Source organism: Hyperolius riggenbachi, chromosome 7 (assembly GCF_040937935.1).
Source record: "Hyperolius riggenbachi isolate aHypRig1 chromosome 7, aHypRig1.pri, whole genome shotgun sequence".
NCBI classification, from domain to species: Eukaryota; Metazoa; Chordata; class Amphibia; order Anura; family Hyperoliidae; genus Hyperolius; species Hyperolius riggenbachi.
The window spans coordinates 19,218,703-19,243,466 of record NC_090652.1 but is presented as its reverse complement, the minus strand read 5'-3'; the positions used below and the strand labels follow the sequence as shown (position 1 = coordinate 19,243,466).

Sequence of the window (24,764 nt, the reverse complement as noted above, 5' to 3'; positions counted from 1 at the left end):
ACCTACAACCCAAACCTACACCCCAAATGTTCTGATATCCCATCCCTTACCACCAATGTGAAATACCCTTCCTGAAACTAACCTTATCCTCCCCCAGTGCTACGCCACTTTCTTGACATCAGTCTCTAACTTCGTTCTTCTAAATGCCTTGATGCTTAACACTACATTCTATTCCTGATGCCTAAATCAAATCCAGTGGTGTAGGTGTAAAGATTAGTGGCTTGCCCCCCAAATCGATAGCAGTAGCGGCCCGGTCCTTCCATGGAACTGAATAGCCCTGTTCTGAGATCTCTAAAGATGGACGGCCATTGAAGATACAGCACTGGACGGGACCAGTAAAAAAGGGTGCACATGGCTAATTGACAAAAAGGGCGCCGCCATAGACTGCAATGCAAAATATTGGGCGCCCGACAGGAAAAAAGGGCGCCCGAGAAATAGCGGTTGCAGGGATCGTGTTAACAAAAGTTTTCGTTTACAGAATAAGGTTTATAACAAATATCCTTTACAAGTTCGTTTTGACTTTGTATTATACTTATTTTCTGTTTTTAAATTTCGCTTATAGGAGCTTTTACTTATTTTCCCGTTTTTAAAAAATTCGCTTACAGGACTGTAACAAGTACATTTTCGTTTACACTTATTTTGTCATTTAAAATTAGTTTTCATACGTATAATGCTTAAATATCGTTTTCAACCTTATACTATTAGAAATACATCGCTTTTGGTATTAACTTTGTTTTTCACACTTATAATGCGTCGATTATACTGTAGTTTTATTAACTTACTAATATGTTTACTAATATATTGCTTTTAATATTACTGTTATTTTAAGAATTCTAATGCGTACGTGATTGTAAGACTATCTATTCTATTTGTTCTATTATATATACTATATATATATATATATACACACACACACACCTTTTTCTATTTATAATATTATTAATTTGTACATGATTTTAACGCTATTTATTCTATTACAAATATAGAAATTATTCTATTCATGTTATTTATAGTGAAGTATTTTAAGGATTAAATATATTATTGTTTATATGTGTGTAAGGGTATTTGTGCAGTGGGGATGGTTAGGGTTAGGCACCACCAGGGGGATGGTTAGGGTTAGGCACCACCAGTAGGGTGGTTAGGGTTAGGCACCACCAGAGGGGTCTTAGGGTTAGGCACCACCAGGGGGGTCTTAGGGTTAGGCACCACCAGGGAGGTCTTAGGGTTAGGCACCACCAGCGGGGTCTTAGGGTTAGGCACCACCAGGGGGGTGGTTAGGGTTAGGCACCACCAGGGGGGTCTTAGGGTCAGGCACCACCAGGGGGTCTTAGGGTTAGGCACCACCAAGGGGGTGGTTAGGATTAGGCACCACCAGGGGGTGGTTAGGGTTAGGCACCACCAGGGATGTCTAGGGGTTAGGTATAGGTACAGGGAGGGTTCTGTGTGAGAGTAGGGTTAGGTATAGTTACAGTACCATATACACCACCAGGGGGGTGGTTAGGGTTAGGCACCACCAGGGGGGTCTAGGGGTTAGGAATAGGTACAGGGAGGGTTCTGTGTGAGAGTAGGGTTAGGTATAGTTACAGCACAATATACACCACCAGGGGGGTGGTTAGGGTTAGGCACCACCAGGGGGGTCTAGGGGTTAGGGATAGGTACAGGGAGGGTTCTGTGTTAGAGTAAGGTTAGGTATAGTTACAGCACAATATATGCAATATATACAATTTATTAAATTATGTATATTTACACAAAGGGGGGTCTAGGGGTTAGCCTATTTAGCACTACATTTTTGTTTACAAGCTGTAAACGAAAATTATTGTTTTACCTTACAACTTATCATTTCGGCTATATGTCGCTCCCTTTTTTCCGGGTGCCCTTTTTGATACATGCGCACTGGGCAGTTACTCCTCCACTGGCGCCCAAAGGTTCCTGGGATCTGATAGTGCAGTATATGTCACCCCAATCATACATGCCATATGATAGAGGTTGAAACGCTTAAATATTCTGCTGACTGTGCACAATGACATACTTTAGACATTTTGTAGACTTTTTTACTCATGCCCCCAGAATGTCTGTGAAAGAAGTTGAGTTGTCCAGATTTTTTGTGCCTTTTGTCAGAATAAATCACGGAATGGGGTTGACAACACATATTTACTACGGTACATGTTCATCTCAGCATGCCAACTTTCACTTCGAGTGAATTTTAATGTGTTTTGATCACAATTCGACACAATTTTAGAAGGTTGCAATTCGATCACTAGCTAGCCATTATAGATTTTTTTCAGTTAGTATTCTGAAAGTCACAGGGATTCACTTGGATAACAACTATCATTATACATTATTCCCATTATGAAATATTACTCTCACTATACATAATTCCTTACATTTTCTCCCTAACCAGCTCCTGTCATTTCCAACTCAAAAACATCTCACCTTTTCTCACTCAGGACACAACTAAAATGTTCATATATGCGCTTATTATATCTCATCTGGACTATTGTAATATATGGCTTGGTGGACTTCCAACTAACAGACTGGCCCCACTCCAATCTACACTGAACTCTGCTGCTCGTCTCATTCATCTCTCTTCTCGATCTTCCTCTGCTGCTCCTCTCTGTCTAGCTCTTCACTGGCTGCCAAAGGACCCAGTTCAAACTCTTACCCCTAACCTACAAAGCTCTCCACAATCTCTCTCCTTGGTACACCTTCTCACTAGATTCCAGACACCAACCCAACCGCAATCTCAGATCTGCACATGACCTTCTGTTGTCCTCCTCTAGAATTACCTTGTCACATCCACGTATGCAAGATTTTGCAAGTGCTTCACTCTCCAACCTTTGTTAACTTTAAATGCTCTCTCAAAACTAACTTGTTCCAACAAGCATATGCGCTACCTTAGGCCACTTCCCTTTGTTTAAAAGCCAAGTTGCACTCCTACTAGATATCCTAAAACACACTGCCTCTAGGTACGATTATTGTATACTACCCTATCTCTTGTTTCCTCCTATTCCTTTAGATTGCAAGCTCACAAGGGCAAGGCTCTCTCCCCCTTTTGTGTCTTGGAATTCATTACACATTTTATTCATGTTACTTTTGTTACTGTCATAACCAATTTTGTATTTTGTGTCGATTCTGTATTTTGTCACCAATTTCATTACTTTGTGTATTTTTGTATTCCATTTGTCTGTATTATTATGTACCCGATGTTCGTTTCTTACTTTGTACAGCGCCATGGAATATGTTGGCGCTTTATAAACCAATAATAATAATAACAAAAACAACAGCAAACAACATTTGTACAGCGCTTTTCTCATGTAGGACTCAAAGCGGCTAAGCAGGCTCAGACCAGTAATTGGTTGATTGGTAAATTTTGGTAAAGAGGAAGAGTTCTACAAGTCTGCAAATGGCCAGGCTAAACAGGTGGCTTTTCACTCTGGATTTGAATAGCTTCAGGGATGGGGCTGTCTTTACTGGGTGTGGTAGGGAATTCCAAAGGATGGGGCAGCATGACAGAAAGCTCTGGCTCCAAAAGGTTTAAGGTGCCCTCTGGGCAGGGGCGTTGCTAGGATCCTTAGAGATCCTGGGCACTTTTGGGCACTCCAGACAGAAAATGGGTGTGACCATACACCAGAATGTGGGTGTGGCCAGGGGTGGAGCCAAAATTACATGAACTTAAAGCGGATCCGAGATGAAAAACTAACTATTACAAGTAACTTGTCTATATATTTTATCTAAAGTTTAGATAGTTTACACAGCAAATCTAGCTGCAAACAGCTTTAATAGAATATGATTTCTTCTTCCTGTGATACAATGACAGCAGCCATGTTGTTTGTAAACATTACACAGAGGCAGGCTTATCTGTATCTTGAGCAAAAAACCTAATTACCCCCTCCTCCCCTCTGCCTCTGAAATCTCTGGCTAGTAATACCTCCCCCTCCTCCTGCCCAGACTGAGCTCCCATGAGCCCTTGCTACTGTCCTTGGCTCTCTGAAAACCTGTGGGTGTGGCTTGTTTAGTTTATAGGGAATTAGAGTATTAAACAAAAACAAAAAAGTATTTGGCTTGAGGAATGCCCTATAAACTATAGGAAAGGAACACAATTATGCAATAAGTAAATGTTCATCTCGGATCCACTTTAACAGTGGTCTAAATAGGCCTGCTCAGCAAAATGTTGGGTGAAGCCTCCATCTCCATTAATAAAAGAAAATTGTAATGATCCGCTCAGCTGGCTGCACAGGCAGACAGCTGTTTGTCCATTCCTCTAGTCTGTGGGCTGCAGGTCTCTGGAAGAGAGACTTGTCTATTTTTTTCAAGTTTCAGACCTGCTCTGCTTGGGATTTACATAAATTTGTTATGCAAATCGCCTAGCTGCCTCCTTTGAAGGCTGGCAGTATAAAAGCCAGGTTCTCCCAGAATCCTTTGCTGGTCATCCTTCATGGTTTGTTACTGATGAACTCTCCTAGAGTATCAGCCCTGTTTGTTTGCTAAAGTTTTATTAGAGTAATTCTTGGGACTGCACTGGGCAGCTCCTCTAGTGCAGTTAGATTGCTTTATCTGTTTTGTCTGTGTTGCCTCTTTGCTGCGATTGTCCTGTCGCCAGCGGTGGTCGACAGGAAATCATTCTGTCTGTCTGGGGGTGCTAACCAGTGCAGCGGTTGCTACTGGTAGCCCCTTCTGTTCATCTGTTTGGATCGCACTAGCCTCTAGCAGTAGCGGCTGTGGATCCTTCTGATCTGTATTCTTGGAGTGTAAGCTGGAGCAGCGGTTGCTACTAGCTACCTCACCTATCTCTCTTGCAGTGGATCCTGCTAAACCTATCCTGTACTTGGTTCACACTCGTTCTGGCGGAAAGGGCAGTGGATCCTGCTAGCCTGTTTCTGTACTTGGTTCGCACTCGCTCTGGCAGAAAGAGCAGTGGATCTTTCCTGTCCTGTCCCTGAACCCGGATCGCACTCGATCTGGCGGAAGAGCGGTGGATCTTATCTGTCCTATTCCTGTTTCCCGTTCGTCTGTCTGTCTTGTCTGATACGATCGCTTGCTGTAGGCTCGGTGAGGCAAGCGCTCGCGTTCTCTATTTTCGTGTTTGTGTGTCATTGGTTAGTTAGGGTGGCGTGCTTGTCTCTGTTGCGCTTAACGTGCGGAGACCGCGCCATAAATGCGTTCGCTGTTGCGAATGAGTGCGGTGTTCGCGTTTAGCTAGCGTTTGTTGTTTTCCTTATCTCTCATTGTGGTTTGCTGTGCCTTTGCTCCTCTCGAGCTCTGTCTTGATTTGGTCTTGTGTCACTTCTGGCAATCGCCTCTCTCCTGCGATTGCGTTCCCGCTTTGTTTCTGCTAATGTGTGTTCACCGTCGCTGGGTGGCGACTAGTTTGGTGGACACACATTTAGTCTGTCTCTGTGCTCTCTCTCTCTTAGAGGGCTATCGTGCCCTACTTTGCCTTTATCTGTACAATTCCTATCTGGCATCTGTGGCCGTGCGGAGGCTGTGCTCGTCTGCACTCCACAGCTCCATCTGCCGGTGGGAATTGCCCTCTACAGGTGCATAGCACCTAACCTGGGTTCTACCTTAATTATACGCTTGTGGAGAATTTCCGCCGTGTCAGCACGCATCTTGTGCGCTGACTACGGAAACGATTCCGCAAACGTTACAAAAATGCAGCATATCACAGAAATAGGCAGTGTCACTTAAACATAACTAGGCGGAGTTACTTGGCTTCTGTGTTGGCTGGTCTGGCTTTCTGCTGGGCGAACTGGCCTGCTGCCATGCTGGGTGCTGTGGTGCCTCTAATCTGCCTGTGGGACATCCAGGACACCCCAGAATAGATGAGAGGCACGTGCCACTGATCTTTGGGGCTAACAACGTTGTGAGAGGTGTGGTACAGTTTCAGCAAGTCCTTCATGCATCCAGGGCCCAAATTGTGTAGGGATCTAAATGTCAACAGTCTAACAAGAATATAATCCTGTAGTAAACTGTTCCTGTGCAATTTTTTCCAACTGTATCATGTTAAAATATATTTGTCTCCATCATCACAGCCAGGCCACACGTGTCCATACCTACCAGGACTGTCCACAAGAATAACGAGAACACTCTGATCTGTAAGGTGACCGGATTCTTTCCTCCGGAAATTGAGATCACATGGCTGAGAGATGGGGAGGCCCTGTGTAATCAGCAAATAGGAACAATCAAGAGGAACGATGATGGAACCTATGAAAAGAACACAACTGTGACAATCATCCCAACTGACAAAGACCAGGAGAGGACTTATTCCTGCAGAGTCCAACACATCTCTCTAGAGTCGCCAATAAAGGAGGACTTCAAGCTTGACTTTGAAGGTATGATTAATCATCAACTAAGGAAGTCAAGTATTTATGGCCAGACTTACACTGTACAAGATAACAGAGCATTTTCCACAACGGACAAACAGACACGTTGATGGATCCTTTGCTATCTATAGGAGCTGTTCACACATGTTCGTATTGAGTGTGTCTGTGGTGTCCGTTGGGGTATCAAAATGCAAATTCTTGCTGTTCATGAGTCTCTGACATGTCTGTTATATCAGATACCACAATTATATGGGTGGAAACAGCAGTTTGTATATTGTATCTGCTGTGCTGTCCATGTCAGGAACCCAGCCAGGGCACTGTCTGCATGGAGATTGTATGTTCTCTCCATGTCTGTGTGGGTTTCCTCCGGGCACTTCGGTGTAATCCAAATATTTATATAATCCGAACATTTATATAGCGCTTTTCTCCTGTCGGACTCAAAGCCCTCAACAGGTGCAGCCACTGGGATGCGCTCAAGAGGCCACCCTGCAGTGTTATGCTGGGTATACACGATAAGTTTTTCCTCTAGATTTTCCATCTGATCGTTTTTTTCCGGTCGATTCTTTGCTCAATTCTGCGCTCAATTCTCTTATCTTCTGTTCGTTTTTCTTATCTTTTTCCATTCACTTCTATGAGAAATTGAGCCAAAAAAACAATTGGAAGGAATATCGGACACGTCGGAAATTATCTATCGAACCATCTATTGAGCAGAAAAACGTATGGTGTGTACCCAGCATGAAGGAGTCTTGCCTTCAACTCCTTACTGAATAGGTATTGACCCCAGCCAGAATTCAAACCCTGTTCTCCCATGTCAAAGGCAGAGCCCTTAAAGGACAACTGTAGTGAGGTATATGTAGGCTGCCATATTTATTTTCTTTTAAGCAATACCAGTTACCTGGCAGCCCTGCTGATCCTCTGCCTCTAATACTGTTAGCCATAAACCCCTGAACAAGCATGCAGCAAATCAGGTGTTTCTGACATTTTTGTCAGATCTGACAAGATTAGCTGCATGCTTGTTTCTGGTTTGATTCAGAGACATGTCTGCAGCCAAATAGAGCAGCAGGGCTGCCAGGCCCTAAAATTGTCCCTAAACAGTAGTATGATAGACGTATGAATATGGTAGAGATTAGATTGTGAGCTCCTCTGAGGACAGTCAGTGACATGACTATGTACTCTGTAAAATGCTGCAGAAGATGTCAATGCTATATAAATATATGAAAACATGGGAGGACATTAGACTATGACTATGGAGGGATTACATTTGTGAGCTCCTCTGAGGACAGTCAGTGACATGACTCTGTAAAGTGCTGCAGAAGATGTCAGTGCTATATAAATATATGATAATAACATGGAAGGACATTAGACTATGACTATGGAGGGATTACATTTGTGAGCTCCTCTGAGGACAGTCAGTGACATGACTCTGTAAAGTGCTGCAGAAGATGTCCGTGCTATATAGATATATGATAATAACATGGAAGGATATTAGACTATGACTATGGTAGGATTACATTTGTGAGCTCCTCTGAGGACAGTCAGTGTCATGACTATGTACTGTGTAAAGTGCTGCAGAAGATGCCAGTGCTATATAAATACATAATAATAATAATATGGTAGGAAATTAGACTATAACTATGGCAAGGATGAGATTGTGAGCTCCTCTGAGGATAGTCAGTGACATGACTATGTACTCTGTACAGTGCTGCAGAGGATGTAAGTGCTATATACTGTAAATCTATATACCAGTATATAAAATCAGACGTGTGTGAGTGTGTGTATGTATGTGCCACCATCACTCGAACACTCCTTTACCGATTTAAACAAAACATGGTATACAGGTCCCTTACTACCTGGGAAGACGTTCTCTCTCATGGCCTCATGTCACCCTGCACACCTGGACAAAACCACAAACAACCAATCAGATTTCACCCAATCACATCAATGGGAAAAAATTAAAAGGCTGCCATTCTAACAGTAATAAAAGCCGGAGTCCCCAAACTTGACTCATTTGGTTACTTTGGGACTGAGGTGAAAAATTCAGAGAAATCAGGCAGAGCATAAAAAATCTAATCAGCAATTCATTTTCAATGGCAAAATATAAACTGCAGCCATTGTTACAATGTTAATGGCAGTGTTCTCAAACTTTGCACAGTTGGTCACTGGGTGACTGGGATTAATGTTGAGGAAAATGGGTGGAGCCTACAACAGCCAATCAAAATTCACCTATTGATTTTTAAATTGCTGCTATTCTTACACTGTTAATTGCAGATGCCTCAAACCTGGTAAAGTTGGTCACTAGGAGACTGGGGTTCAAATTCAGAAAGGGGGCGGAGCCACAAACAGCAAACAAAATGGAAGGATAAGATAGTGAGCTCCTCTGAGGACAGTCAGTGACATGACTATGTACTCTGTAAAATGCTGCAGAAGATGTCACTGCTACATTATATAAATACTGAATAATATTAGTAATAATAATAGTAATAAGTGGGATCTTAGCCTAATTCTATAACATCAACGTTATGTGGATTCCATTCACTGTCTTCCTTTTCTTCCACAGAGAAACTGCACACTAGGACCTGTGTAGCCAGCATTATAATTGTGATCATTGCAATATTAGCCTTCGTATTATGTGTCTTGTTTTACTGGAAAAAAATGGGGAAAGTAGGTAAGACATTCTCATGCAAGTTCATAAGTAAAATATGTTCATGCCTGGATGGTATAGAAATGGCTTAAAGAGAATCTGTATTGTTAAAATCGCACAAAAGTAAACATACCAGCGCGTTAGGGAACATCTCCTATTACCCTCTGTCACAATTTCGCAGCTCCTCGCCGCATTAAAAGTGGTTAAAAACAGTTTTAAAAAGTTTGTTTATAAACAAACAAAATGGCCACCAAAACAGGAAGTAGGTTGATGTACTGTATGTCCACACATAGAAAATACATCCATACACAAGCAGGCTGTATACAGCCTTCCTTTTGAATCTCAAGAGATCATTTGTGTGTTTCTTTCCCCCTGCAGAATCTCATGCACTGAAGTTTCAGGCTGCTCTTTTTTCTCTTGCAAACAGCTTTGCCCTTGTCTGTAATTCTTCAGTATGTGAAAGCCCAGCCAGCTCAGAGGACGATTTATCCAGCTTGTAAAAGATAAGAGAGAAGAGAGAATCTGCCATAATCTAAATAACACACAGGCAGTGTGCATAGAGGGGCCTGGAAGGGGGAATTCATAGCAGAACCACAACACTGAAGAACTTGGCAGCCTTCCAGACACAGGCTGACAAGTCTGACAGGGGAAAGATACATTGATTTATTACAGAGACTGTGATAGCAGAAAGTGCTGCAGTAAGCCAGAACACATTAGAATAGCTTTTGGAACTTGTAGGATGATAAAAAACAGGATGCAATTTTTGTTACGGAGTCTCTTTAAATTTAGAGTAAGATGTCACTATTAATTAAAAAAAAAATGGAATCTGTACTCTGTATTTTAGTATGGATGGCTTAGCGTCCTTTTAGGGCTTATTCACAATGGGACGTTGCATTGTGATGTGGTGTTAAAGAGACACTGTAACTAGAAAAACGTCCCCTGGGGGGAACTCACCTCAGGAGGGGAAGCCTCTGGATCCTAATGAGGCTTCCCCCGTCATCCTGTGTCCCACGAGGGTCTTGCTGCAGCCCTTCAAAGCCGGCCCGATAAATCTGTCAGCCTGTTCAATATTTACCTTTTCAGGCTCCAGTGGGGGCGCTGTGGCAGCTTTCGGCTCCGAAGAACACGGAAATACCCGATCTCAGTCTGGTCCATTCTACTGCGCAGGCGCCGGAGACTTGTGCCTGCGCAGTAGAACGGACCTGACTGAGATCGGGTATTTCCGCCTACTTTGGAGCGCAGCGCTGCTACTGCGCCTGCACTGGAGCCAGGAAGGTAAATATATACATCGCCGACGTTCGGAGTGGCACAGCGGGATCCCCGTGGGACACAGGAGGACGGGGGAAGCCTCGATAGGATCCGGAGGCTTCCCCCTCCCGAAGTGAGTACCGTTTTTCTCAGTACAGGTTTTCTTTAAAGTCACAAGGCAGCATTACAACGCAATGCAAAAAAAAAGGTGGTATCGCACATTAACGCTGCATTACCGTGGCATACAGTAGGTACAGTAAAGCATACAGGCAATGAAAAGTATGCTTCCCTGTACCTGGTAACAGGTGTGTTTAGAGGTAACACACTGCAGCAGAGTGTTACCATAACGCAAACACGTTACAATGCAATGCTAACGTCGCACTGTGAACGTCCCATAGGATTAGTATTTCAGTGCCACAAGCTGCGTTATAAGACTTTATAACGCAGCTCTGCAATGTCCCACTGTGAATGTAGCCTTACACTTGGTATGCGTTGTGGTTTTTTTTTTCTCTATAGCACTGCGTTATGAAAAATATTTCAGTTAAAACGCATATAGGGTTTGATTCACTAAAGCGTTATACCCTTATCGTGCTTGTGATAACCGCTGCACACGATTTTCGGTTATCGCGCATTAACATTCGCTTGCACACTAAAGTGCAGATTTGCGTGCGTAAACCTTTGCACATGGAAAACCGCGTGCAGTGGTTATCACAAGGGTTATCACGCTTTAGTGAATCAAGCCCATAGTGTGAACTGTGCCATAGGAAAACATGGACAATACCTCGAAAATCAGCTGTCTTTCAGCTATAATTGAGAGCAACTGATTAAGTGTAAAATGACCCTCCTCTTCCTGGATTAGTAATTTCCAGCAGGTAGGAGGTCTTCTTTCCCCGCACCTGCTCTTACTGAGCGGCTGGCAGTGACATGAACACTCCAAAGCTGACAGATTGTGTTAGAATCATGGTGGTGAACCGCGGTGATTAGGTGATTAAATTGATTTTGGCCCTTCAAAACAAACCTGAAGTGAGGGGGGGGGGTGCGCTGCTAAGGTTGTTGGGACCCCAAGCACCACATAATTTGTGCGCCCCCTTCAGGCAGAGGGCCCTTGTCCTGAAATAACCTCACTTCCGCATTTGTAGTGCTCTCCCCTCTGTTTACGTTGCCGCTGATCTGAAGTCTGTGTGTGAGTGACAGGCAGGCAGCAGTGCCCATACAAGTCACTGACTGGGTGGCCTTGGCCTCCTCTCTTGTCAGGAAAGTATCTAAGTCTTTTTTGAAAGTTGCTTTAGGTTTTGTTTTAATTCCCTTAAAGTGGACCTGGACTCAGAACTCCATCTCCCCTCTAAAAGTTACATAACAGAATAATAACTTTTAAAGAAAAACATTTCTTTGTTACAGCTGATACAAATCCTGCAATAAATGTGCTGTGTGTCTGCTTGCTGCTTTCATGGAAGCAGACCTATTAAGATCCTGTGCTTTCAAATAAGTTTATCCGCCATGGCAGTCGGCTGACACAGCTTAGACAGGCTAAACTCTCTAAATACATACAGGGTACTTTTATCTCTGTTTTCCTTCTATCCTGTGCAAGAGTTCAGGTCCACTTTAATGCCTGAAGATGGATGCCACCTGGGCCCGATGCTTTATGAGTTCAGTCTTTATTATCTAGTCTTGCCCTAACTCCTTCTTGCTTTTCGTATTTAAATTGGAAGAATGGGCCTTCCACATCCGTAAAGTGCAACAAAGATGTCTCCCTTATGAAGACGAAATCAAAACAAACATTCACTAACTCTGCCTTTCTTTGGTCATCCACTATTGACTTTAAAGAGGAACTCCAGTAAAAATAATGTAATAAAAAAGGGCTTTATTTTTACAATAATTGTGTATAAATGTCAGTCAGTGTTTGCCCATTGTAAAATCTTTCCTCTGCCTGATTTACATTCTGACATTTATCACATGGTGACATTTTTACTTCTGGCAGGTGGTGTCCGTGGAAGGAGATGCTTCTTGCTTTTTTGGCAGTTGGAAAAAGCAGTACATAATTTTTCCCACAATACAACAAGACTCCCACAGGGTGATGTCAGGAGGACCTTGGTCCTGACATCACACTGTGGGAGGGGTTTCACCACAATATCAGCCATACAGAGCCCCCTGATGATCCGTTTGTGAAAAGGAATAGATTTCTCATGGGAAAGGGGGTATCAGCTACTGATTGGGATGAAGTTCTATTCTTAGTTACGTTCTTTTCTTTAATACCTCCTCTTTTAGGAGTCCTGTACAGTCAACCTTCCTTTCTTTTTTTTTCCCGTAAGTTATTATACATGTAAATATTCTTTAGCCCGTGGTTTGACATCCCTAGGGATGTGATTTTCAGCTTCCATCAGTGCCAGACTAATTTTATTTTTATACAATTTTTATTGCACTCTTTATAGATGTTTAGTGGGGATGAGTAAGCAAAAATTTTCAGTTCAGTCTCACAGCGAGTCTGCTCCCCAATCCCGCTTAGTGATATTCTCATAAGATCGGCTGCCAATTTTTCCATGAAGCCACCTTAGCTGAGAATATGGAGATTCTATAAAGTGATTGTAAGTAGAACTTCAACAATCATAAACAGAAGTAAAATTACCGTAAATAGAAGTAAGTTGTACACAGTTCCCCATCCAGCCTAACAGCCATCCTTAGCCAGTCTGGCACACACCCTAAGCTCCCCAGCCAGCCTGTACCTATCCCTAGCTCCCCAACCAGCCTCTACCTATCCCTAGCTCCCCATCAAACCTAGCACCAATCCCCATCCAGTCTTGAGGCTCCAGCCTGAGCCCCCTCTAGCTCCAGACCATGCTTGGCTGACCTAAATGCCCCTGGGGCCCTCAGGATGAGGCTCTTGCACGTTGCCTTAATTTGACATTTGGCAAGCTTCATGTCAGTGCAGAAATTCATTACAAAAATGAAAACGGCATAGTACAGTAAAGCATGCTGAAGACGAAAACCAAAGCAATAAAAGGGAGGTTGGTGCAAAAAATAAGGTGTATAAAACAAAATAGGAAGATCTGAGTATTTGTAAATGACACACTGCTCAGAACACAAACAGCTAGACTTCTGTAGACCTTTCCTTCACCACCACCAAAATGAGCATGTTATGGCAGGCATGACATGCGGGGCCCTTTTCATGTGCGGGGCCTGGGGCGATCGCCCCACTTGTCCCCCCCCCCCTCAAAGGCCGCCTCTGCTCTCACTTTGCTCATCACTTGATAGTTTCTGACAGTAAGACAGGTGCTTCCATTCCGGGCTTGTTAACTATATAGACGCTGGTGCGTCCTGAGCAATATAGAGGCTTGGTTTATTTATTTATTTATTTATTTATTTATTGTATTTATAAAGCGCCAACATATTACGCAGCGCTGAACTTTAATTTAGGTTAAAGACAATATTTAGGGGTGACATACAGCAATATGACAGTACAGGAGTACAAGAATGGTTTGCACTATTAGCACTTTCACTTATATAGGATGGATTTATTTTTGTATTTTTCATGATGTATGGACTTTGGTCACCCTGGAGTTTTTGTATGTGATTCACCAGTACTTAAAGAGTATCTGTATTGTTAAAATCGCACAAAAGTAAACATACCAGTGCGTTAGGGGACATCTCCTAGTACCCTCTGTCACAATTTCGCCGCTCCTCGCCGCATTAAAAGTGGTTAAAAACAGTTTTAAAAATTTTGTTTATAAACAAACAAAATGGCCACCAAAACAGGAAGTAGGTTGATGTACAGCATGTCCACACATAGAAAATACATCCATACACAAGCAGGCTGTATACACCCTTCCTTTTGTATCTCAAGAGATCATTGTGTGTTTCTTTCCCCCTTCTGCTCTCATGCACTGAAGTTTCAGGCTGCTCTTTTCTTCTTGCAAACAGCTTTGCCCTTGTCTGTAATCCTCAGTATGTGAAAGCCCAGCCAGCTTAGAGGACGATTTATCCAGCTTGTAAAAGATAAGAGAGAAGAGAGAATCTGCCATAATCTAAATAACACACAGGCAGTGTGCAGAGAGGGGCCTGGAGGGGGGAGATTCATCACAGAACCATAACACTGAAGAACTTGGCAGCCTTCCAGACACAGGCCGACAAGTCTGACAGGGGAAAGATACATTGATTTATTACAGAGACTGTTATAGTAGAAAGTGCTGCAGTAAGCCAGAACACATTAGAATAGCTTTTGGAACTTGTAGGATGATAAAAAAACAGGATGCAATTTTTGTTACGGAGTCTCTTTAATATAACTCATTTTTTGCGGATAGATTGTCTTTTGCTACATATATAAATATTTGCATCTTGCACTTTGGATTTTCTGCACATATTGTTGAGCTCATTGTGAGTATTGGTGACCTTGTTATATTGTATTACCTGCTTTCTCCACACTTTAATGATATGTATTATATTGTGCAGCCACTCCACCCTAACTCCATTAACCACTTAAGGACTGCAGTCATAAAACCCCTTAAAGAGACTCCGTAACAAAAATTGCATCCTGTTTTTTATCATGTAACAAGTTCCAAAAGCTATTCTAATGTGTTCTGGCTTACTGCAGCACTTTCTGCTATCACAGTCTCTGTAATAAATCAATGTATCTTTCCCTTGTCAGACTTGTCAGCCTGTGTCTGGAAGGCTGCCAAGTTCTTCAGTGTTGTGGTTCTGCTATGAATTCCCCCTTCCAGGCCCCTCTACGCACACTGCCTGTGTATTATTTAGATTAGAGCAGTTTCTCTCTTCTCTCTTATCTTTTACAAGCTGGATAAATCGTCCTCTGAGCTGGCTGGGCTTTCACATACTGAAGAATTACAGACAAGGGCAAAGCTGTTTGCAGGAGAAAAAAGAGCAGCCTGAAACTTCAGTGCATGAGAACTGCAGGGAGAAAGAAACACACAAATGATCTCTTGAGATTCAAAAGGAAGGCTGTATACAGCCTGTTTGTGTATGGTTGTATTTTCTATGTGTGGACATACAGTACATCAACCTACTTCCTGTTTTGGTGGCCATTTTGTTTGTTTATAAACAAACTTTTTAAAACTGTTTTTAACCACTTTTAATGCGGCGAGGAGCGGTGAAATTGTGACAGAGGGTAATAGGAGATGTTCCCTAACGCACTGGTATGTTTACTTTTGTGCGATTTTAACAATACAGATTCTCTTTAAGGACCAGAGCCTTTTTCCCATTCAGACCACTGCAGCTTTCACGGTTTATTGCTCGGTCATACAACCTACCACCTAAATGAATTTTACCTCCTTTTCTTGTCACTAATACAGCTTTCTTTTGGTGCTATTTGATTGCTGCTGCGAGTTTTAGTTTTTATTATATTCATCAAAAAAGACATGAATTTTGTCAAAAAAATGATTTTTTTTACTTTCTCTGCTGACATTTTTCAAATAAAGTAAAATTTCTATATACATTTTTGTCCAAATTTATTCTGCTACATGTCTTTGATAAAAAAAAATCCATTCAGTCTATATTTATTGGTTTGGGTAAAAGTTATAGCGTTTACAAACTATGGTGCCAAAAGTGAATTTTCCCATTTTGAAGCATCTCTGACTTTTCTGACCACCTGTCATGTTTCATGAGGTGCTAAAATTCCAGGATAGTATAAATACCCCCCAAATGACCCCATTTTGGAAAGAAGACATCCCAAAGTATTCACTGAGAGGCATGGTGAGTTCATAAAATATTTTATTTTTTGTCACAAGTTAGCGGAAATGACACTTTGTGACAAAAAAAAAAAAGTTTCCATTTCTTCTAACTTGCGAGAAAAAAAAAATGAAATCTGCCACGTACTCACTATGCTCCTCTCTGAATACCTTGAAGTGTCTACTTTCCAAAATGGGGTCATTTGTGGGGTGTGTTTACTTTCCTGGCATTTTGGGGGGTGCTAAATTGTAAGCACCCCTGTAAAGCCTAAAGGTGCTCATTGGACTTTGGGCCCCTTAGCGCAGTTAGACTGCAAAAAAGTGCCACACATGTGGTATGGCCGTACTCACAAGAAGTAGTATAATGTGTTTTGGGGTGTATTTTTACACATACCCATGCTGGGTGGGAGAAATATCTCTGTAAATGACACTTTTTTGATTTTTTTTTTTACACACAATTGTCCATTTACAGAGATATTTCTCCCACTCAGCATGGGTATGTGTAAAAACACACCCCAAAACACATTATACTACTTCTCCTGAGTACGGCGATACCACATGTACATGTGGCACTTTTTTTGCACCCTAACTGCGCTAAGGGGCCCAAAGTCCAATGAGTACCTTTAGGATTTCACAGGTCATTTTGCAACATTTGGTTTCAAGACTAATCCTCACGGTTTAGGGCCCCTAAAATGCCAGGGCAGTATAGGAACCCCACAAATGACCCCATTTTAGAAAGAAGACACCCCCAGGTATTCCGTTAGGAGTATGGTGAGTTCATAGAAGATTTTATTTTTTGTCACAAGTAAGTGGAAATTGATTTTAATTGTTTTTTTTTCACAAAGTGTCATTTTCCGCTAACTTGTGACAAAAAATAAAATCTTCTATGAACTCACCATACTCCTAACGGAATACCTTTGGGTGTCTTCTTTCTAAAATGGGGTCATTTGTTGGTTCCTATACTGCCCTGGCATTTTAGGGGCCCTAAACCGTGAGGAGTAGTCTTGAAACCAAATGTCGCAAAATGACCTGTGAAATCCTAAAGGTACTCATTGGACTTTGGGCCCCTTAGCGCACTTAGGGTGCAAAAAAGTGCCACACATGTGGTACCGCTGTACTCAGGAGAAGTAGTATAATGTGTTTTGTGGTGTATTTTTACACATACCCATGCTGGGTGGGAGAAATATCTCTGTAAATGACAATTTGTTGATTTTTTTACACACAATTGTCCATTTACAGAGAGATTTCTCCCACCCAGCATGGGTATGTGTAAAAATACACCCCAAAACACATTATACTACTTCTTCTGAGTACGGCAATACCACATGTGTGACACTTTTTTGCAACCTAGGTGCGCTAAGGGGCCTAACGTCCTATTCACAGGTCATTTTGAGGCATTTGGATTCTAGACTACTTATCACGGTTTAGGGCCCCTAAAATGCCAGGGCAGTATAGGAAGACCACAAGTGATCCCATTTTAGAAATAAGACACCCCAAGGTATTTTGTTAGGAGTATGGTGAGTTCATAGAAGATTTTTTTTTTTGTCACAAGTTAGCGGAAATTGACACTTTGTGAAAAAAACAAACAATACAAATCAATTTCGCTAACTTGTGACAAAAAATAAAATCTTCTATGAACTCGTCATACACCTAACAGAATACCTTGGGGTGTCTTCTTTCTAAAATGGGGTCACTTGTTGGGTTCCTATACTGCCCTGGCATTTTAGGGGCCCTAAACCGTGAGGAGTAGTCTTGAACCCAAATGTCGCAAAATGACCTGTGAAATCCTAAAGGTACTCAGTGGACTTTGGGCCCCTTAGCGCACTTAGGGTGCAAAAAAGTACCACACATGTGGTACCGCTGTACTCAGGAGAAGTAGTATAATGTGTTTTGTGGTGTATTTTTACACATACCCATGCTGGGTGGGAGAAATATCTCTGTAAATGACAAATTTTTGATTTTTTTTACACACAATTGTCCATTTACAGAGAGATTTCTCCCACCCAGCATGGGTATGTGTAATAATACACCCCAAAACACATTATACTACTTCTCCTGAGTACGGCGATATGACATGTGTGACACTTTTTTGCAGCCTAGGTGCGCTACGGGGCCCAACGTCCTATTCACAGGTCATTTTGAGGCATTTGTTTTCTAGACTACTCCTCGCGGTTTAGGGCCCCTAAAATGCCAGGGCAGTATAGGAACCCCACAAGTGACCCCATTTTAGAAGGAAGACACCTCAAGGTATTCTGTTAGGTGTATGGTGAGTTCATAGAAGATTTTATTTTTTGTCACAAGTTAGTGAAAAATGACACTTTGTGAAAAAACAATAAAAATAAATTTCCGCTAACTTTTGACAAAAAATAAAATCTCCTATGAACTCGTCATACACCTAACAGAATACCTTGGGGTGTCTTTTTTTCTAAAAAGGGGTCACTTGTGGGGTTCCTATACTGCCCTGGCATTTTACGGGCCCAAAACCGTGAGTAGTCTGGAAACCAAATGTCTCAAAATGACTGTTCAGGGGTATAAGCATCTGCAAATTTTGATGACAGGTGGTCTATGAGGGGGCAAATTTTGTGGAACCAGTCATAAGCAGGGTGGCCTTTTAGATGACAGGTTGTATTGTACCTGATCTGACGGATAGGAGTGCTAGGGGGGTGACAGGAGGTGATTGATGGGTGTCTCAGGGGGTGGTTAGAGGGGAAAATAGATGCAATCAATGCACTGGGGAGGTGATCGGAAGGGGGCCTGAGGGGGATCTGAGGGTTTGGCCGAGTGATTAGGCGCCCACACGGGGCAAATTAGGGCCTGATCTGATGGGTAGGTGTGCTAGGGGGTGACGGGTGGTGACAGGAGGTGATTGATGGGTGTCTCAAGGTGTGATTAGTGGGGGGAATAGATGCAAGCAATGCACTGGCGAGGTGATCAGGGCTGGGGTCTGAGGGCGTTCTGAGGGTGTGGGCGGGTGATTGGGTGCCCTAGGGGCAGATAGGGGTCTAATCTGATGGGTAGCAGTGACAGGTGGTGACAGGGGGTGATTGATGGGTAATTAGTGGGTATTTAGAGGAGAGAACAGATGTAAACAATGCACTTGGGAGGTGATCTGACGGCGGGTCTGCAGGTGATCTGATGGTGTGGCTGGGTGATCAGATTGCCCGCAAGGGGCAGGTTAGGGGCTGATTGATGGGTGGCAGTGACAGGGGGTGATTGATGGGTGATTGACAGGTGATTGACAGGTGATTGACAGGTGATCAGGGGGGATAGATGCATACAGTACACAGGGGGGGGGGGGGGTCTGGGGAGAATCTGAGTGGTGGGGGGGGGTGATCAGGAGTCTCCAGGGTGCAGTTAGGGACCTAATAAAAAAAATAGCGTTAACAGATAGTGACAGGGAGTGATTGATGGGTGATTAGGGGGGGTGATTGGGTGCAAACAGGGGTCTGGGGGGTGGGCAGGGGGTGGTCTGAGGGGTGCTGTGGGCGATCAGGGGGCAGGGGGGGGAGATCAGTGTGCTTGGGTGCAGACTAGGGTGGCTGCAGCCTGCCCTGGTGGTCCCTTGGACACTGGGACCACCAGGGCAGGAGGCAGCCTGTATAATACACTTTGTATACATTACAAAGTGTATTGTACACTTTGTAGCGGCGAACGTGGGGTTAACAACCCGCCGGCGCTTCCGACCGGCCGGCGGGTTGTCGTCGCGGGTGGGTGGAGCCTATTGCCGGCGGATGCGCGCGCATCCCAGCGCACGATCCCCGGCAACACAGTGTCCCAGGACCCGACGCCAATCTGCGTTACGTGGTCCTGGGGCTGCCACTTTGCCGCCGCCAATGTACAGTGGGCGGTCGGCAAGTGGTTAAGGGTTATTTTAATTGTCTTTCCCTGATTCTTCCTACAGTGACTTTTATGTTTTTTTAATCTTAGTGTGAGTCATAATAGAGTGATGAACATATATAACTTTTGATGGTATATAATTGGTGATTTATAATAAAGTCTTAAACAGTTTTTGGATGATATACAACTGGAGCATTGTGAGATCTTTTCTTCTCTCCTTCTTTTTCAGTTTATTTCGACTCTAGATACGCACATTTTTATGGTTATTTTGAACTAATATATTGTGGTGCTCGCTGGACTTTTGCATAGAGGGATTAAGACGGACACATGGCTGCACATGCCCAACTGAGAGCACTGAGATATACTGGATATAGTGAAAGTCCAGTCTATGCACAATTTATGTATTGCTGCCATGTATGGGAGAGTTATGTTCTATGATTCTGCTATGATAGTACATCTGCTGAGCCCGGTGTGAAGAGCTGTGTATCCAGCATGATGTGTTTGGTGTTTCAGGGCTTCCCAAGGTGAGGAACATCACTCGCTCCGGAGGCGGATTCTTCAGCTTAGATGTGGATAATTTTTACCCAGAAGACATCACTGTATCCTGGGCAGTGATCCAACCACCATCCAGCTCACAGCCCCGCCCCATAGGCTCTACCATTGTGAGACATCAGAACCAAGATGGTACCTTTAATGCCACCAGCACCAGTGAGAGTCTGAGAGGGGTAATAATAGAGGATGAGCCATATATTGTGACAGCCGCGGTGAAACACAACAAGCTGAAGCGTCCTGTACAGAGAGAATGGAACAGCGATGACAAAGAGAACAAAGGTAACGGGGGATGAGCTATTATGTGTCTCTGTAAAAGTCACTTTGAGTAAAAGTTAAATACACTTTGGTTTCTTAAAGTGTATCTATAGGGAAAAAAAGTGCCACTGGTGGTGCTCACCTCGAAAGGGGGAAACCTCTAAATCCTGCAAAGGTTTCCCTTGTCCTTCTCCTTCAACACATGCGCAGTAGCATGGACCCGACCGGCCTAGATTTTTCCCACTGAAGCCCGAGTGGGTCCTTGCTACGGCGCAGATGCAGGGCGAATGCACTTCGGGGGTCTCATCGCTGGATCAGCCTTGCTGAGGAGGATGTGGGAAGCCTATGTTCAAAGTTAAGTATCCAGAATAGCCTGTAGAAAACCTCACAGGTTTTCTTTACTGCAGCAGGGATAGCCAAACTATCCCATTAACAGAACCAAAAAACCTGTATAAATATGTAGATAAATACTTGTCCTACTTACATAACATCTGTATTGATCTGATTACGTTTTGATTTCAGTGAATTTTATATAGTAATTATAGAGAAAACCATTCCAGGCATTCTCCATCTTTGTTGCCTCTGACTGAAGCCAATCCTGATGTAATCTCCGCCCTTTATTTTTTTTCTCCTACCTGAAATGAAATGTACACTCCCAGCCCTCCTTCCCACTGAGCTCTGTAAAAATTGCATTGTCATAGCTAGCTTGCTTTGCAAACACGTGAGCATAACACAGATCATATTTCATCAGCTTCTGCAGAGGGGTGAGGCATATTTCCCTTCTCAGTCTTGTGTTAAAGCTTCAGCCAATCAGAGAGGCGCAGGAATAATGGAGAGGAGATAACAAGCCTCCCTCTCATCAGCAATGTACCAGAATAGAGCCAGGCTGACCGAGATAAGATTCATTACAGCAGACACATTTATATTTGATTATATTGGAATTCATTCAATGCAGACTGCATGTAGACTACATAATAAACACAGAGCAGTGGGTAAATGGAATTTCATTTTATGGCTGACAATCCTGCAGTAAAACTAAAATGTTAAACAAAGTTTACATAAACATGAAATTACTCCCATAATACATCACTTCAGGTCAGTGTGTGAATATACTAATCATTGCTTTATACAGTATGTTAAAAGCCATTCATATATCCAGAGCCTAGTGTACAATGTACTCATAGCCTATTGATTGCACAGAGCCATATATTATAGCCAGTCAGACTCTGCAGACAGATCATTGCAGGGCATGACAATGTGATGTAAGGACTGATAGCCTGAAACAGCCGTCTTATATAGCTCTGTAATATGAACACATCAATAGGCCATATGTGTACTGTACAGCAGCCTTTCAGAACATGGGCCTGGCTTTTCAGGGACATAAAGGAATTATTAAAGCTACATACACACGGGGGACAATTGTCCCCCGTTGCATGGCTACAAGAGACCAGGGAGCGACAGCTCCCTGGCGGCGACAGCTATCTACACGTCTCACCAGAAAGGCAGAGACGCAGCGGAAGCTGTCTGTGAATGGAGTATCCCCCAGCCGGATGCTCCATTCACTTGCATTAGGTCTCCTGTCGCTAGTCCGCATACAAACGCGGACTAGCGACAGTTGCGGCGACAGCTGTTGCCAGCGATTGACCAAGTCAATCGCCCGGCGAAAGCTCTGACAAGCGACGGTTTGGGGTGCGCGCGTCATACACACGGGCGACCTGTCACCGCAACACGCGCATGCCACGTGGTTGCGGCGACAGCCATAGCCAGTGTGTATGCAGCTTTACACATTCATTCACTGGCTGGAAATCATATATTGTGGCCTGCAGTGTAATGGTCCCACCCACGAAGGTATCGGAGCCAATAGTAATGGAAACATTACTATTTGCTCCAATACATCCGCGGGCGGGACCAAGAAATCCAGTCTCCACTGCACCCAGGGGCGTCGCTAGCCCTATTTTGGGAGGGCACGTGCCCCCAATATGTCCTGGGGTGCCACGGATCTCCGCCCGGCCGCCCCTTCTGTCAGCGGCTCCCTCCAGCCGCCGCCGCCGCGTCACTCAGACCTCAGGATCAGGCGGCGAGCCGGCGACCAATCGTGCGGGCGCTAGGACCCAGCGCCCGCACTGATATGCGGAAGTGACATCACTTCCGCATATCGAGCGGGTGCGTCCAGCGCCCGCTGGTACTGGTCGGGTCGCCGCTGATCATGAGGTCTGCTGCGAGGTAAGGGGGGGGGGGGGGAGCGGCGGCGGCTGGAGGGGGGGCCTCCCTGGCACTCACTCACTCCCTAAAGGGGCTCCCTGTCACTCACTCACTCCCTAAAGGGGCTCCCTGGCACTCACTCACTCCCTAAAGGGGCTCCCTGGCACTCACTCACTACCTAAAGGGGCTTCCTGGCACTCACTTACTACCTAAAGGGGCTCCCTGTCACTCACTCACTGCCTAAAGGGGCTCCCTGGCACTCACTCACTACCTAAAGGGGCTCCCTGGCACTCACTCACTTCCTAAAGGGGCTCCCTGGCACTCACTCACTGCCTAATGGGGCTCCCTGGCACTCACTCACTACCTAAAGGGGCTCCCTGGCACTCACTCACTACCTAAAGGGGCTCCCTGGCACTCACTCACTGCCTAAAGGGGCTCCCTGGCACTCACTCACTCCCTAAAGGGGCTCCCTGGCACTCACTCACTACCTAAAGGGGCTCCCTGTCACTCACTCACTGCCTAAAGGGGCTCCCTGTCACTGACTCACTGCCTAAAGGGGCTCCCTGTCACTCACTCACTGCCTAAAGGGGCTCCCTGGCACTCACTCACTGCCTAAAGGGGCTCCCTGGCACTCACTCACTGCCTAAAGGGGCTCCCTGGCACTCACTCACTTCCTAAAGGGGCTCCCTGGCACTCACTCACTGCCTAAAGGGGCTTCCTGGCACTCACTCACTGCCTAAAGGGGCTCCCTGTCACTCACTCACTTCCTAAAGGGGCTCCCTGGCACTCACTCACTACCTAAAGGGGCTCCCTGGCACTCATTCACTTCCTAAAGGGGCTCCCTGACACTCACTCACTGCCTAATGGGGCTCCCTGGCACTCACTCACTACCTAAAGGGGCTCCCTGTCACTCACTCACTGCCTAAAGGGGCTCCCTGGCACTCACTCACTACCTAAAGGGGCTCCCTGGCACTCATTCACTTCCTAAAGGGGCTCCCTGACACTCACTCACTGCCTAATGGGGCTCCCTGGCACTCACTCACTACCTAAAGGGGCTCCCTGTCACTCACTCACTGCCTAAAGGGGCTCCCTGGCACTTACTCACTCCCTAAAGGGGCTCCCTGGCACTCACTCACTACCTAAAGGGGCTCCCTGTCACTCACTCACTGCCTAAAGGGGCTCCCTGGCACTCACTCACTGCCTAAAGGGGCTCCCTGTCACTGACTCACTGCCTAAAGGGGCTCCCTGGCACTCACTCACTGCCTAAAGGGGCTCCCTGGCACTCACTCACTTCCTAAAGGGGCTCCCTGGCACTCACTCACTGCCTAAAGGGGCTCCCTGGCACTCACTCACTCCCTAAAGGGGCTCCCTGGCACTCACTCACTGCCTAAAGGGGCTCCCTGGCACTCACTCACTCCCTAAAGGGGCTTCCTGGCACTGACTCACTGCCTAAAGGGGCTCCCTGTCACTGACTCACTGCCTAAAGGGGCTCCCTGTCACTCACTCACTGCCTAAAGGGACTCCCTGTCACTCACTCACTACCTAAAGGGGCTCCCTGTCACTCACTCACTACCTAAAGGGGCTCCCTGTCACTCACTCACTCCCTAAAGGGGCTTCCTGTCACTCACTCACTGCCTAAAGGGGCTCCCTGGCACTCACTCACTCCCTAAAGGGGCTCCCTGGCACTCACTCCCTAAAGGGGCTTCCTGGCACTCACTCACTACCTAAAGGGGCTCCCTGTCACTCACTCACTGCCTAAAGGGGCTCCCTGGCACTCACTCACTACCTAAAGGGGCTCCCTGGCACTCACTTCCTAAAGGGGCTCCCTGGCACTCACTCACTGCCTAATGGGGCTCCCTGGCACTCACTCACTACCTAAAGGGGCTCCCTGTCACTCACTCACTGCCTAAAGGGGCTCCCTGGCACTCACTCACTGCCTAAAGGGGCTCCCTGTCACTGACTCACTGCCTAAAGAGGCTCCCTGTCACTCATTCACTGCCTAAAGGGGCTCCCTGGCACTCACTCACTTCC

General features: G+C 44.8%; 1 protein-coding gene across 4 annotated transcripts in view; it reads left to right on the top strand.

Annotated features, from left to right (window-relative positions):
* The window catches only part of LOC137525400 (signal-regulatory protein beta-1-like), a 58,038-nt gene that overhangs the window by 18,053 nt on the left and 15,221 nt on the right, over positions 1–24,764 (top strand). For 3 of the 4 annotated variants that reach the window (XM_068246479.1, XM_068246482.1, XM_068246478.1), the window contains 3 exons: positions 6,033–6,332; positions 8,881–8,988; positions 20,238–20,555. In XM_068246479.1, the coding sequence (XP_068102580.1) occupies positions 6,033–6,332; positions 8,881–8,988; positions 20,238–20,555 (726 nt within the window). The remainder of the gene's footprint in view (positions 1–6,032; positions 6,333–8,880; positions 8,989–20,237; positions 20,556–24,764) is intronic. The other variant, XM_068246480.1, reaches the window with a different exon arrangement.